The sequence below is a fragment of the Amblyomma maculatum genome, chromosome 9 (genome assembly GCF_055883805.1).
Source record: "Amblyomma maculatum isolate TAMU_Amacu chromosome 9, ASM5588380v1, whole genome shotgun sequence".
In the NCBI taxonomy this organism is placed as follows: domain Eukaryota; kingdom Metazoa; phylum Arthropoda; class Arachnida; order Ixodida; family Ixodidae; genus Amblyomma; species Amblyomma maculatum.
This window is the reverse complement of record NC_139352.1, coordinates 18808640-18825205: the sequence shown is the minus strand read 5'-3', so window position 1 is coordinate 18825205 and position 16566 is coordinate 18808640. Positions and strand designations below refer to the sequence as shown.

Genomic DNA, 16566 nt, shown 5'->3' with positions numbered 1-16566 from the left:
GCGCTGACCTACCGTCCCAGCCCAACGCCTCCTCGTTGCCCAGCCCCGTAGGGCCAGGAACTGCCACCCTTCACCATATCCTCTAAGCACACGTTAAAAATCCCGATGTAGTCGTAATTATTCCGTAGACGTTAAAGATCCCCAGGTAGTTGAAATTACTCCGTAGCCCTCCACTACGGCTCCTCTTTCTCTCTTTCCACTTTCACTCCCACCTTCGTCTCTTCCCTTACGGCGCGGGGTCAGGTGTCCACAGAATCAAGTGTAACAAATACTGCGCCTTTCCCTTCCTGTGAACCAATTATTATAAATGCATTTCTTTATTGCAGTGCATTGGGACAGAATGCCACAATGCATATGCACTCTGACAAATTTGTGACAGAGTGCCACAGTGAGTGAGTGAGTGAGTGAGTGAGTGAGTGAGTGAGTGAGTGAGTGAGTGAGTGAGTGAGTGAGTGAGTGAGTGAGTGAGTGAGTGAGTGAGTGAGTGAGTGAGTGAGTGAGTGAGTGAGTGAGTGAGTGAGTGAGTGAGTGAGTGAGTGAGTGAGCTTTATTAACTGTTCGGGGATCTTCGCCTCTTCAACCGAGGCTGACGAGCGGTTGGCGCCCCCAGTCCAGGGCACCACTGGCTTTCGCCAGTTTGCGAGCAGTGCTTTCTGTCACGATGCACTATATGACGAAATGCACAACGGACAAAATGTTTTTTTTTTTTTGTTTTGAGGGGGTAGGGGGGGATAGTGTAATCGGTAAAGATCGGTTCACATGATACGCATCCCGCGATGCGCAAAGGCCTCCTTGAGTGGCTTTGAACAGCCTGCCCCGAATACGCTCTCCCCGCTTGCAAATCGCATTGAAATGACCACGCTTCGCTTGCAGTCTGCCTGTATGAGGATAGAAGAAATTTCTTCGACCCATGTTCTAAACTAATCAATGCAATTTTCGTCATGGTTGCGCTCGCTATCCCGACTAATAGCTATGAAATAAAGCCAGCGTAGAGTGTGTGATTTTAGTTTAGCCCTCGTTCTGGCTATTCGTGAAATACAGGTTGAGTATAGCACTGTGTTCCTCAATAACTTGCCCATCAGTCGAAGCATTTCCTAATATAGTACACATTTTCAGAACACCTGTTGCTATTGTGGGTGCATAACTGCTTCATAATAACGAAAACCACGTGTACTCACGAAGTGCAAAAATCTAAAGTTTAAAACAAAGAACAATATGATGGATGTAACGCTAATAAAATTAGCGCAAGTAACCCTCCAGGCTTGCAATATTATCACAATCACATTATGGTGGGGTAGAATTATACCAATGGCCATTCAGCAGAGAACATGTGCTTATCAACCTAGCACATTATGTCTTGATTAGCGACATTTTTTCACTCAAGAAGTGTGGCAGTGACCAGTTGTGCGACTCTGGTTGTTGGATCACTGAAAATACCTATCAACACCAAACTTCTTTGGCTGGCATGCTATAAAATATTGCACCAGCTTGTTTACTGCTCACAAAATAAACAACCCTCTATTGCCCATAATTGGGTCTGGAAGTACTATAGAGTGAAGCATAAATCGCTTGACTTCAATAACAGCGCAGGTAGAAAGAAGGAACGAGAAGACTGTCTTTCTACCTGCGCTGTTATTGAAGTCATGATTAATCAACTAGCCCAACGAGCATCAATAATTCGCTTGATTTTTACCAAGTGATATTCATGGTCGCTGTATTTTCTGCCATATATAAACATAAAACGTTGGATGCGACAAATTATATTCTCATAGTTTAATACCACCATCAATTTTGAGAGAAAGAGAACCCCGTTAAGAGCATTGGTTTCCTCGCACACGCTATGTAAACTTTTGGATGCGCCACATCATCCAAGTTTTTAAGGCGTGGTCATGATTAAAATTTTAGAAGAACAATGGCCTCTATCACACACACCTAAACGAATAATCGTTTTTGCTCTGAAGCAATATCCACTGCTACTTACAATTTTCCCAAACAACTGAGCACGCATTACGCATTTCAGTTTATTGCTCACTGACTCTTGCATTTCTCTAATAGCTGTCCAATGTTCGAACTTTGCTCTACGTTTATTCTCGCTATTTTAGAAACATGCTTTCGTTAGTTCTTGCTATTTGTACGACGTTTGAATAATTGTCATTTTCGGATGCAGGCTGTGCGTTGGTGATGAGATAACGCAATAGCCACAACTCGGGGAAAATCGCAAACTCCGGAGCCATGTTTTGCTGGTGAGACACGGTTTTTTTCGCCCATAGTGTACTGAAAGCAAGAAGGTAATATTTGTTTTTAAAACCCTAATATGGAGCTGCGCTCAGCGTATAATTCACTCTATTTTTCTGCTGTGGTCACTCACTATTTGATTCATCTTTATGTGGTTAAAATGCTACTTTTGATGCTTACAATTGCCAGAGCAGAAACTGGTGTTCAAGCACGTAGTTTGGAGCTGCAGGTACAGCTCATGGTAGGTGGCACAATTGCTTCCCCTCATGTTGAACGCAATGTCATTCATGCCGCCTCCATAAACCCCGATAAGCTTATAACCCCGTTCAATGAAAGTCGAGAGGACTTAGATGCTTATTTGAAGTGATTTGTATATGTGGTCGCAGGACATGGTTGGCCAAAAGAGAAGTGGGCCATATCTTTGTGCTTACGTCACCGTAAAACATTGCCAACAATGTGTCAAGACGTCCAGCAACCGAAAAATGCTCCTTCAGAGCACTGAGTTTCCGTCAAGATCATGGCAGAGAGTTGCACTCGATCTTTTCTTGTTCAATAGCCACTGGTGGTTGATTGTGACTGATTACTAACGTCCGATTTGAGCGCCGTCGCCCATTCCTCGATGCTTCTGATGGGCTCTAGTTCCTGAGCCCTCCTGATATCTCTAAATTTATCCCACTCAACGACGGCCGGCGCGCGAGCCCGGCGTGTTTTAACGCCTTTCCTCAGTATGGAGGCAATTATGTAATGGTCGCTGCCAAAATTTTGATCCAAATTATGACTATTTGATTCATCTTTATGTGGTTAAAAATGCTACTTTTGATGCTTACAATTGCCAGAGCTTATTTGTCATATATAGTACACTTTAAATGATAAGTTGCTGAAGGCTAGCACTTGACGTCATCAGAAACCCTTCTTGTGCATTGAAACTAAGGAAAGCTTCATCTTTAACAGTGGATCCCGATTTGCAGATAAAAAATACGAATGGTAATGAGGATGCAGGCATTGAAGCAGATTAGAATCGAAGTGAATAAACACTGTGAAGCAAGAGCAACAAGGCAGCGCGAATAACATGAAGTAAGGCGTGTTCATTAAATAAAAAAGCAAGTTGTTTTGCGCTGTAGGAGTTCATATGAATTATACTGCTGTTTAATTCAATAACTTGTATTGAAGAACTAGTCTACATGGCACAATGACTTTCTATGCTCTCCACGTGTGCGAATAGGCTATCTTTCGCCTGCTCCCTGTGGCTAGTATCTTCGGTGTCATCAGGAATGGATACTGCAAGAAGATATGTGGAGACACTCTCGCCGGAAGCCAGGCTAGCTATAGCTGAGAAAATGAAGTACATCCTCCCGCGAAACGACAGGGCACAAGAAGGTGAGTGTGCTGCTTATTCAGGCTACGAACAGGTGCAGCTTTTTGTACTGCTTTTCCCATTAGTGGCATGGCTTACGATGTTATTAGTTTGGCAAGTTATGGGGGCCGCGTTTAATGCTTTCTCATTGAAACACAAAAGCCACTGTTCTTGCAGCATTGTTATAATTTTCAGTATATTCCACGAATTAAGGAAAATGTGCTCGATTGTGACCAAGTGCGTGGTTAGACGAGTATAATTTTCAGGCTCCTGAAGTTACAAAATTTTCTGAAAAGTCGTCGGAACTGTAGATAGATGACTTCTACATTAGGAATCCTTACACACAATTAGCATACACGTGTGCTCTGCACACTGTGCAGCTGTTCATTTAGCTAAGCAAACATTTAGCTGACCTATAAGGTGCGTAGCCTATGGAATTGAAAGCAGCGTTAGGTCCTTTGTTCTTCACTCACTATGTGTTAGTAATATCCTCGAAACTTTGTCCTATCTCGGAGCACAAGCGCCTCGTTCTGCCGACACCGTCGAGTGCGCGTCTGTAGAGCTATAACGAGTAGTTAGAAAGAAACAAAAGGAGTGGGAACATACTTTTGGAATCATTTAGCTTGTGGACATCCTGACAGCACCGTGATAGAATGGATTGCGGAACGTGTAGCAATTTAGAGATTGAGGAAAAAGTTCAAAGGACTCCTAATCTCCACTATAAAGGTGTGATGTGACAGCAATGGGTGGCCCTCTGGTATGCTTTCGCACTGATGAAGGCGGAAGCCCCAAAGGGCGTCGTTCCGCAGAGGAACCTTGAGATTTTCCTTTAAGCGAGACCAGCTACTAGAATATGCGTGCACCATCTGGGATCCCTACACTAAACATAACATCGAGGCCCTTGAAATGATTCAACGCGAAGCCGTCCGTTTTATTTTTTCGAAGTATCGTGTAACTGACTCACCAACGACCCTAATGAGAACTCACGGTATTGAAACATTACAGCTGCGTCGGAAAATTCAAAGATTGAAACTACTTTTCTTACTAAAAAACCATAAACTGTCTATGAAGGCAGACCCCTTCCTTAAACCTAACACTACGCGCCAAACACGAAATCATAATGCACAATCATTAATCCCTTACAGTGCTAGGATTAACGCCTTTAAATACTCATTTTTTCCACGCACCATTGAGGAGTGGAACAAGTGTCCGCCAAATCTTTTAACCAGAGCTGATTCTTTTCACTCAATGTTTTTTTCACAGCATTTAATTTGAGAGCCATTTATTTATACGTTTACTTTTTGTATTTTGCATCTGAGCCTTGTATTTATTGTTGTATTTTGTGTTACAACTTGTATTTAACATTTTTCAATTTTGCTAATTCTGTTCTTTTTGCATATATTATGTATTCGCCCCTCCATCTTGGGCCTACTGTTGGCCTGCAGTGTGTTCTAAATAAATAAATAAAAAGTATAGCGTTTATTACCCTGAGGCACTAGCTAACATTTATATCGCATTACAGGTCATGCTTTTATCACCTTCATTTCGTGCCTGACGTCGCGTTTCATTGGTTTGTTAGGAGGTGTTTGAAATTTTACTGCGCTGTCATGTGCCTTCGACGTCATAAACCTCTCAAACCATCAGGACTTCGATGACACAACAACAAAATACATATAAAGTGAAGTTAGAGGGTACAACTGTGCTGCGCCTTGAGCGACAACGTGAGCGCTGCCACCCGACCTTTAAAGTCTGGCTTTAACCAACCCGTATGAACGTGCCCTGCAAGTTCTAAAGGTAAAGTGTCTGACTCAGAATGCAAAACTTGTGGAAAGCTGATTCTGATACCACCCTCTCATGTGAAAGGAGAGACCCGAGTTGGCAGCTCCTGCCGTACGTAACGTCAGGCAACCGCACGTCCATCCAAACCGCGGCGATGTCGAATGCCCATTATTTCTCGCTCACAGCGCCGATGCCGACAACGGCGAAATTTCTGGTTAAAGATTCCTTTCACGCTATGGCGTCACAAGCACAGTAAACAAATATAAAACGCTGCAGTTTAAAAAGAAATATGTAAGCCAGCCAGCTTCCCGACAGACTGCAGCCTTGCAATAAAAATATGCTGTATGATTAACTGAACTGCACCTAGTATATGCTTAATGGCGCTCTTCTTGCTACTAAAAGCTACATAGAAATGTCCCATCAGTTGTGTGGTGTGCAAACTGCTACTCAAATTTTTGTTCCAGGTGTTTTATGGTCTGCTGTTCTACCATCACAAGGTTGCCCCTACCTTGCAGAGGTTGAGAAAAAGTTGAAGGAAAAAAAGAAGCAACAAAATGATGCAATTAAAACAGCCTTCAAAGAGGTTACAAGAATAATTACAAGGTGAAGCGGCGTACGAGCGAAATTTTCTTCATCCTGCTAGCCAACTCTTTGCGAAAGCAGAAGTATCGTAACAAAATTCTAGTAGTAGCCGATGCTTATTGAATAGTAGCCATGTATATATAGTACATGCCATTTCACAATTATTCAGTGCCTTCCAGTAATGTTCAACGAAAACGTCACGTAATAGGTTCAGCGTAACAGCCTCACAGGTCTATATTTATAAAATTCAATTATATTCAGGTGCTATCGTCAAACTCTCCTAGATCCCTAAGCATTTCAGTGGTACCCCCCCCCCCCCCCCCCGCACCCCCATATTAAGCTTCAGATAAAAAAAAACGACCAAAACTGTGCTTTTCTTGCCAAAAGTAACCGAGCAGCACTGCCGGCCGACGTAGCGGGCTGGGGTCCGAGCGGCTGTGCTATCATCACCGTTGCCATGGCCGCTGCTCTCGGCGGCAAGTGTGAGCTGGCTGGTGTAAGCATCCTCCCTCGCTCTCCTTCTTGGGATGATAAAAAGCACAACGGGCCACCATGATAAAAAGCAAGCGAGTATCGATAATGCATGGCGTACGATTTAGCGCCTTCTTAGCGCAGCGCTTACAAAGGGGGCTCCGCATAGTATAACTTGCTCAATGCTCCTATTGGCTGGCGCTGTAAAGCCGCGCTCTTCGTTGAAATGCCTTAGCGTTTAACACCATTACAGTGCTCCAGCAGTTGTTGGGCAAATACTTGTTTTTTTTTGCTCGTATGGAGTGTCGGAAAAGTAACTTGGGGAATGGATTTCGAAAACTCGATGCGCTTTTTCCTGCATTTCCTACTCGTCTGTTGTAACCACGAAGGACTTTGTTGTGAACTTATTAATCAGGAGGAGAGAAAAATAAGGAAACATTTCCAGCTATTTCAAGTACCCATCTCGCTACATATCGCATTTCGCGCTATTTGATAACGCACAAAACGTTTTCTGCGTTGGTAATTACGTCCCTTCATTAACTCGCCGCCAATATTTTCGTTTGATCAGCGAATTGCATGAAAGAATGTCATTCTCACATCTCGAACATAGATCGCTCATTTATTCAATAAGTGCGGTATTGTTTTTTCAATATTTTTATTACAGCACCTGTCACCATCCTAATAGCAACGAGTTCTGGAAAGGACCAGAAAACCGCGGACACGGGGCATTTAGACTGCGAAATATTTTTGTGTTACTGTTTACCTTGCCACTTGGTTGGTAGTTTAGTGCCCGATGGGAAAGTGGTGCCATGAGTAATTTATTAAATAAGGTGCTGGAATTAAACCTTCAAGTGCAACTAAAGTTTACGTTCGCAAACCTGAGGCTCCCCTCCCTCGCTGAGGTCCCTGGCCGCAACAGGGTGAAGCTTCAGCGCGAAGTTAAATGCAAGTAGAAGAACAATTCTTTAGTAGGTACCCTTCGTAATAGCAAGGCCTTCTTTGGGCATCATATGTTAGGGAGCATTTACATCACCCATTCGCTACTGCCAAATATTTTTCAGGCAGTTGCAATCTGTGCTCAAATTTTCGGCGCTATGTTTGGCGTTACAATCGCGAAAACTGTTGCGCACTTCTGTGCGTTAGCAAATGGCCGCTGATGGAATGCTGGATGATTCGCTAAATTACATAGGCAGGAATACCCGCACTTGAAATAACGGAAATATTTCCTCGTTTTTGTTTCTTTCTAGCTCAAAGAAGCGTCACAATCGAAGACAAGTAATCGCGTGAAAGACCACACCGAGTTTTCGATATGCGTATACCCTATCTCACTGTGCAAGCATTCCAAACGGGAAAAAAACAACAAATATTTTCAAAATCATGGCATCTACGGGAGCTGCTTATTGGGATGGGATTCAGTATGAGGTATTGTAACGAAGAGCGCAGCTTCATGGCGCCGGCCACAAATTACCGTTGAGCGAGTTTTACTGTGCGCAGCGGCCCCCATGACTAGTACAGCGCTCGAATGGCATGAAATCTAAGGCCGCACATGCTACAAGTTAACATTTTATAACCTCAAGAACGCTAGCGAGTGAGCATGCTTACGTCAGCCAACTTACACTTGCAGCATGGAGAGCAGCGGCCACCGACGACGACTGCCACGCCGCCGCTCGGCCCTGCGCCTGCTACGCCGGTCGGTTAGGCCGCTCGGTTGATTACTTTTGGTTTGGTTTGGTTTGGTTTGGTTTGGTTTGGTTTGGTTTGGTTTGGTTTGGGTGAGGGGTTTAACATCCCGAAGCAACTCAGGCTATGAGAGACGCCGTAGTAGAGGACTCCGGAAATTTCGACCACCTGGCGTTCTTTACCGTGCACTGACATCGCGCATCACACGGGCGCCTGGCTGTTTGCCTCCAACGAAAAGCGGCCGCCGAGGCCGGGATTCGATCCCACATGCTTGGGAACAGTAGTAGAGTGCCCTAATCACTGCGACACACTAGCGGGGTGGAGTGTTGGTTACTTATGGCAAAGATGGTACATATGAATGAATGGATAGTTCCTAATATCAACTAGCACAAAACATGCTCGACTACTTTGACATATATAAATACCAGCAAGCATGCAGAGATTTATGCCAGCAACCACATCTAGTGGTGTGTGAATAACTTATGACAATATTCACGTATCATACGAAAGCTGTAAAAGTACGCGAAGTGGTGGTAATAGATATGGTGTATCGTTAAAATCACCTCGGCTCAATTCACACATACGCATTCCAACAGAACTAAATAACCAACAGCTCGTACCTTATAACGTTTCCTGTCCTTTGTCTAGTAAAGGTTTTAAGTGCATGTAGCATCAGTATAGTTTGGTATGGCCTGGCAAGAACACGCAGTGTTTCCTTATTTGTGGCAGGACAGGCTTAAAGCACCTAAGATTTAGGGCCCCGATAAGTTCCTTTCTCTCCCCTCATGTTCACGTGGCTTTTGCTCTGGGCATGCCTCCCATATAGGTATACCATACAAATTTACAACTATTCTCCTCTGTAATAAGGTATGGAAATACTTTTAATTTTTACCGGTCGCAAATGTTCAATGAGTAATTTTCCAGGGTCGGAAGTTCATACCACACAGCCAAGGTCGTAGGATCGAATTCCTGTTTAGGGGACCGCGTTTCAACAGAGTTGAAATCTGTAAATGTCCCGGTGTTGAACACACGCGAAAGAACTCTAGAAAGTCCAAATAAAATTCCAGAATTTATCGCTCGTTCCCGGGGAAACTGTGCACAGAGCTTGCATATTGCGCTAACATTTGTATCGTGGCAAGTTTTACAACGATACTTACCTGTGCCGTGCATAATGCAGAACCGTAATCGTCTACGCCAAGTTCGACGTTCTGAAACCCGCAAACGCCATTTTCTCACTAAAGAGCATAACCATCTCTTAAGGGCCGGTTCACACGACGGATGGAATCGCTGGAGTCCGCGAGTGGACGAGCACCACGTGACTGACGTCACTGGCTTCGCCTCGTCCGCGGACGGCGCAGCCTTCGCAATCCAAAAACAGGCGCGCGTATTTCACCTGTCAAAATATGGGGGTAGTCTGCTATCTTTCCAGCAGAACTGCATCATCTAATGAGGCAATAATGGTATTTTCGTTTCTTTTCTAACGTAGTAGATACGCTTTAGCAGCGTCAACAACGATAGGGTGCGTCGATGCTCTCGCCTTCCCGGCCATCGAGGTACCCTCAACAATGCGGCGGGGTTTGTTTGGAACGCCGTCGCCAGCAGTAGTGGAGCTGTGTGCGGTGCAGCCTCGGCCTATGGCGGTTTCTGTCCTTGATATTGTGAACTAGAATATATTTCTAATTTACTATAGTCATCGACGTCGTCTGCTCTGTCCGTCCTGCGCCTCGTCCGCCGTCCGTGGATGAAGCGGAGCCAGTGACGTCGGATGACGTGGTGCTCAGTCCGCGGACGGTTTGTCTGTCGTGTGAATCGGCCATAACACTGACGCCGTTTTCTCTTTCCCACTGTAAGTTGGTATACCGCAGCTCTACCCCAAACTACAGTGAAACGAAGATATCAGGACTTTATAAAAGAGTAAAAATTGCTCATTACACAATCACATAAACGATAAACACACAGCTCAAGACTTAGCGACGCCATCCTCCTCTTCTTTAAGGACAGCCGCGAAAGCTGACGATATCAGCTGGTTACAACTGATGGTTGGGCGAGTTGGTATGCTACTTTGAAGAAGATCAGCGCGACTTAGACGAAGAGGTGTGAGCTTTCCTGTCGTCCTTGTCTAAAGAGCGTTACAGCGCTCCCCTCGGCTCCTCGGGGTGCTTTCCACTACAGAAACGAGATGGCACCACCGATGTTCTTCTGTAAGAAAATGGCTTTTGCGGGTTTCGGATCACCGATCTCAGAATAGACGATTACCCTTTTGCATCGTGCACTACCAAAATAAGTGTCTTCTAAACCTTTACAAACTTTACCGCAATGCTACAGCTCTGTGCGCAGTTACACCGCAAACGAGTTATCGGTTGAAGAGGGAAAATTTTTAAAAGTCTGCACGATAAAAAGGCACTAGACCCGAAGCACTTATCCGTAACTTGAAAGTGATTAAAAAGACGTTATAATATTACTGAAATCGCTACCCAATTTACCGACGCGGAAAAGAGAACACGAAATAAAGGATCACTGGACCAGTCTTTCGGTATAGCTCTACAACTCCAAACAAAATAAAGGACAACTTACTCAGCTCTGCGTTTTCTTGTAATATTGAGTACATAACAATATTCTAACGGACCACGAGTCAATAGCAAAATCTTTCAAATAATTTTCAATTTATTTTAAAGGGCGTAATACCTTTTCAGAAAAATTTCTGTTGGTCTGAACAAGGAAACAGAACGAGTCATAAATATCACCTCTTAAGACATGCAAGGGTGGTAGAAGGGACTCGTTGGTTATTCACGTCTAGAAAAACAACGTACTCTTAGGGCAGGGTTGGAGAAAGATTGGACAACATTGCGCTGTGTTTTCTAATCTTTCTTTGTCCTTGTCTGAAAGGTTTGTTTGTTTGTTTGTTTTTTCAAGCTTTCAAAACATACGCGCATAATTAGTGATTTTGGTAGCATTTAGACGAAAGGCGTTAGGTCGAGATTTCTGACAAGTTATTTATGTGCAAAAATTCAAAAATTATAGCGAAACGAAGAAAATACAACGCAGCACGAGTGGTAGGAATAACTTAAGGGGCGGATATATACTTTCTTCACCCCTAAATGCCCATAAATTTCAGAAGTACGTTGGAAAATCAGCCTCATGCGTAGGTAGCCTGTTCATTTCTCCTGGTTGTTGACAGTACTGAAGAATTATAAACTGATCTCTTTTTTTTCCTATCAGTCTTCCCGAAAACTGTACGAATGCAACCCAGGCAAGAGACCAAGTCCTGTCACAGCTGAATGCTTCGCTAAACTGCGAGGTGAAGCCACCGTGCGACAGCAAGAAGATGTACAGGGAGACTGACGGCAGCTGCAACAATCTGGAACATCCTGACTGGGGACAGAGGGACTCTTGCCTTCGGAGGGTGCTCAGCCCCGACTACGGAGACGGTAAGAAGAACACTTGAACATAGCACGTGATTTATACTTGCTCAATACTGTTGTACGGATTAAAAAAGAAATATATCCTACAAAACGAGCGCATTTTTTTTTTCGCTCTTCCTTTAAGAGAAGGGGTATTAGATAATAGCTAGTGTGTTTAGTGTTCCAGATTTCAGATTTATTTTAATACCATACACGTATTCATAAAGTCGAACTGGCTCACAGACTCAGGGCGTTACAGAATTAGCCCGAGTTGACACCAACTTAACCTTCGATCTTAATATTGAAATGCGGGATCAGAATCCTGCCTCCAGGACTCTTGGATCTCGAGTTGACAAGCTGCGACAAGATATGTAGATGGTGAGGGGTGGCACAGAGGGCCTCGGCGGTAACAGATAAAGTCCCCTAGTTAAAGTGGCTTACTGGGCAAGTTGGTTGGACATTATGTTAAAACAGCGCTAGAACACATTTTGCGTTCTTTTACAATGCCGTTTACTTACCTCGGTTCCAAAGGAACGACATACCACAATAAAAATTTAAGCATGACCCAGTATATACATCATGTCGCTACTGAGCGAAAGCGTACAAAAGAATTTAAGTCTGAGTTCTTTAAGCTGCAAACAGGTCCTCCATGGCGTGCTCATGAAACCTGGTGAATATAAAATGGGCACACTGTGAAAACTCAGTAATGTATTCTGCCGTATAGACTTGATACTTAGCCTAGAGGAGAGAGATGGCTGTCTCCATCTACAATCCTATAACAATTGTTTTTGGTTCAAATCCTGCAACAGTGAGTGATACATTCGTTCCATAGAAATAAACATTGAACTTGACGCCAAAAATAACTCATTGCTGATCTTTACCGCATTTCGAAGACAGATTAATTTCTGTGATTCCACACAACGCCCGCTTTCAGTTACGCAAAATGCTACTGCATGACTATTTCTTTTTTATCTAACAGGCGTTTCGACACCTAGGCTTTCTTGCAATGGAGCCGCCCTACCAAGCGCCAGACTTGTTTCGACGATGCTTCACGAAGAAAAAAATATGACGCACAAGAACATGACCCACCTGGCCATGATTTTCGGACAGTTCATGACCCATGACATTACTTTTGTGTCATTTGTTCCTTTGTCATTCATCGAATTTGAACTCGGTAAGCCCCGACTGCATCTATAACATGCAAGTCGCTTTACTCACTAGCGACACAGGGACTCTGATATCAAGTCTTTCTACCTTTTTGTTTTAGGTGCTCTACTTGGGATTAATGTAAGAAGATTGCGTACAGATTGTAAAAATTCCAATTATGTATTAAGCACGGCCTGACCAAAGTGTACTCTTGTGATAAGGAATAGAATGGAACTTTATTTGTCCCACACGTCTCAGAAAGGCTTTTTGCCGTAGACAAACTTGTATCATGAGATTAGTTGAGAGGGAAAATTCAGGAGTAATTTTCAATCGTGGCTACCTCTGGTTCTATTCAAGCTACATCAAAATTTCTAGCGCGAGGTTGTTACATCATTCAATATCTATACGTATTTCAACTTCTCTTAGCCCCGGTGACCACCCCTTTATGGAGGCCTTCAAACTCCCCCCCCCCCCCCCCTAATCTAGTGGAAAAGCAGGAAATTAAGAATTGAAATAATGAAGATTTCTTTTTAGGGCGGAAGTACTCGGTTATAACCGCATCGCCATCCGACATCCGGAGATTCTCGTGAGCGAAGCGTTTCACGTCACGCAAGGTATACGTTGGACGAAGTAGTAGAGTGGCTTTTTAAGAATATTTTAATCGTTAAAGCAGTAGCATTATTTTTCCAGTGCAGTAAAAATTGAGCAATCCAGTACTACCCTGAACGGAATGAAAATACCACGTGACAGCGTGACCCCTCCGCCGATTGCTTAGAGATTACAGTGCCTTTATCCACGGCTTGTTAAAGCACTGCCTGGTTCCGGCCTGCTGGGCTGCCAGCAACAGGGCTTCGTAATGCTTCTGGTTCCGAAATGAGTACCAGAAACTGCTGACGGCACACCAAAAATTCTACAGCTGGTGATAACATTTCTTACAGCTATCAAACTCATCCGCGAAAGTAAAGAATTATCAATGTAAGATTATGGCTTGAGGATATATGTTTTACTCAACAGTGGTTCTAAAATAACTTATAGGTTGGTAACCCGATCGCGAGAACAGCGGCACTTATCGGAGCCAAAGTGTGACAAGAAAAGAAAAGGGTTTAATTTCGGGGCTCAAAACATTGTGGAGGCTTCAAGTGCAGCTGAAAGTCTTCATGAAAAAAATGAGTTCTCTGTGGGAATAATTATATAGTTTTTAGTCCGCTGAACTAGACTATCATGCTTTAAAATGGCAGGAATTAAAGCAAACGGCAGTGTTTTACAAAAAAGAAATGAACACCAGCGCATCAGCGCTCGAAGCAAACGCGGTGATTGGCCAGGGCCATAATGACGTCATTCTCGGTATCTCCGGCAGGCGTCGGCGGTGCTGCGTGCGCGTAGATTCAGATGTCTTCGCAGCTCGATTCCAAATATTATTGATTATTCGAGCAATGTGAAACAGGGGCGCGTTGGAGCTACCAGCTGCGCAAAAGGCGCAATCATCCACGTTTTTGAGTGCCTCGACAGCGAAGTCGTCGCATGTTGCGCAACTCGGAAATCGGCACCCGAGTACGGAAAGCGCTCGAGTTGGCCCGCTTTAACAGCGTGGAATTCGAAATGCCTGCAGCGCCGGAAGCTGCGATCTTACCTCAACAGTGCCGGCAGGGAGCGCAGAGGCCGGGCGCTGCTCTTTGGGTCCGTATTCCGAGTTTACATCGTTGTCGAAGTGTCGCTATCTCAAGTGACCTCGAGTCATCTGATTGGTCGAAACGCCGGAACCGAGTGTTGTCACTACAGAACCGGAAGAGGTGGCGACACCAGTTTCCGGCGTTTTGATCAATCAGATGTTTCGAGGTCACGTGAGATAGCGACACTTCGATAACGACGCAAACTCTGAATACGGGCCCTGGTCGAAGCCTATATTGTTTCGCATCGATGCTACTGCAGACAGCGCTTTGAGACTGTGCAACGCTATAGTCTCACAATGAGATGAAGATATCATTATTCACGGAGCCGCTTTAGCAGAGGAGCTAATGTTTACAAGAATATCGGATGAGTCGTGACGCACCGGCGACTGTTGCTAAACCGCTGCGAAGAAAAACTAGCTTCCATCGCAGTTATCTCTCCTACCATCACCTCGGTACAGGTCAGCGATCAGCAATAAACGTCCATTTTAGACATTCATTGATCCGTGGGCATATTACTTAAGAGAACAACAAATCTTCGCACGATTTTCTGACGCTAGAGCAAGGGATCCACGTATGGCATACGGAAGTCGCGGTCGGCACCGCTGTGAAAGCATGCAGTGCTGCTTTCAGAGGATGCTTGAGCGCGCTGCTCCCTCGCGAGCAGCACAGCATTCTAGACACTGCGTTATAAATGACTTGTAAATGCAGATTCATTCTGCCATATCACCGCACCATGCATTTCATTTGCTGTGCTTAATTAGTAATGGTTGCCGTAGCCGAGAACGGCGGCGAGCTGTGTAACAGCAGTGAGCCGAGACTCGCGTTTTAAATTCAGTAACCTCTCTTAAGCGTAACAAAAGTGAATCCGCCGCGCTTCAGGGATATTAACCTAATTAGAATCGAGAAGAATGACAGAACGGCACCGAACTTTAGTTATGCTAATTTAATCGAAATTCCAAGTGGCCGCACCACTGCCAAGACTCGATGATAGTCATCGATATAAAAATTATCTGTGCAAAACACAGCTGATTTCGAAGGCAAGAAATTTCTCCTTTTCATGACAAAAACCCACTACGCAAAAGGTTTCTTATCTTCTGGGAAACTGAAGCCCCACGTCGTCTGGACAGGAAATGTTCACACAACCGAAAGCCACGAACACAGCCACTAGTCGCTTCGAGCACTCACACAGAATATTTGTTTTTCAATGACATGAGGAAAATATTTTTCGAACATTGAAAGAGGTTTATTTACAACCGAACAAAACAGATGCACTGGTCGGAGAACGTTGCAGCGCGGGGCACGCTATGCTATTTCAAAATCACCGCGTGTGCGTTTTGAACACGGGGAATTTTCAGCTCTCAACAACTGAACTGCAGAACAAAAAAAAAAAACAGCACAGGCAAAAGATTGCATTGATCCATCGTTCACTAAAGCGCAGGATGAAGCGTAACCGAGCGGGAAAATCGCGCGGCTGGCCAGCCGGAACTCCGAGGTTGTCATCACATCCGTCTGGTCCTCAGTTTCGGCGTCCTACCATCCGGCGCTCCTGACAGGGATGAGTGCATGACCACGGCGTGTTTATAACAAGAGGTTTTGGCTTTTCTTGCCGACGGAATTCCGAAACAATTGACCCACATGATTACCGATCAAAACTCGCATCTCAAATACCCTAACCCCTGCGAAGGGTTAGAAAAAGCGAACGAGAGGCTGCTGCTCCTGCGCCTCTTCACTAACACGATGCTGTGCCCGGCAGTACTTAAACATTTTGACTCCCAATTGACTGGCCAGTGCCAATACTGTGGGGAGGTGGCTGACACCTACCACTAGGCATGGGCCTGCCAACGAAACCCAACCTTTCCCCCCATCCTTAACCCTTCCCGGGAGGACTGGGAGGCGACCTCGCTCGGCTGCTGCGACCTACAGGGCCAAAGGGCCTTAACGCGGCGTGCGCGGGCGGCAGCAACCGCCAATGGGGTCCCTGACTAGGGTCTCCACCTAGTATTGTAAGGCCGAGGCGCTTAAGGCTCCGCGTCAAACAAACCTCCAAATATACAATAAACGTTTTCAAGCACTGCATTCCATGCAATTTGAAGAAGACCGTTTTAGCTTCCCTTTAAGCCTTGCTTAAACCTAGTGATACGAGCGAAATCTGTGATACAACACTTATAACGCCGCTTTTTCAATCCGGAACTTTTTATATATTTTCTCTTTAAGTAGGCTTTAGGAAAAGGAAGGCGCACTGTACTTT

The 16566-nt window shown here is 44.6% G+C and overlaps 1 protein-coding gene across 1 annotated transcript in view; it reads left to right on the top strand.

Moving 5' to 3' along the window:
- The first annotated feature begins 2190 nt into the window (after nucleotides 1–2190).
- LOC146178497 (salivary peroxidase/catechol oxidase-like) overlaps nucleotides 2191–16566 on the top strand; it is a 60006-nt gene continuing 45630 nt past the window's right edge. Inside the window, exons 1-5 of the mRNA XM_084579770.1 lie at nucleotides 2191–2243; nucleotides 3458–3612; nucleotides 5833–5971; nucleotides 11321–11529; nucleotides 12482–12676. Coding sequence (XP_084435896.1) covers nucleotides 2233–2243; nucleotides 3458–3612; nucleotides 5833–5971; nucleotides 11321–11529; nucleotides 12482–12676 — 709 coding nt within the window. The 5' untranslated portion in view covers nucleotides 2191–2232. The remainder of the gene's footprint in view (nucleotides 2244–3457; nucleotides 3613–5832; nucleotides 5972–11320; nucleotides 11530–12481; nucleotides 12677–16566) is intronic.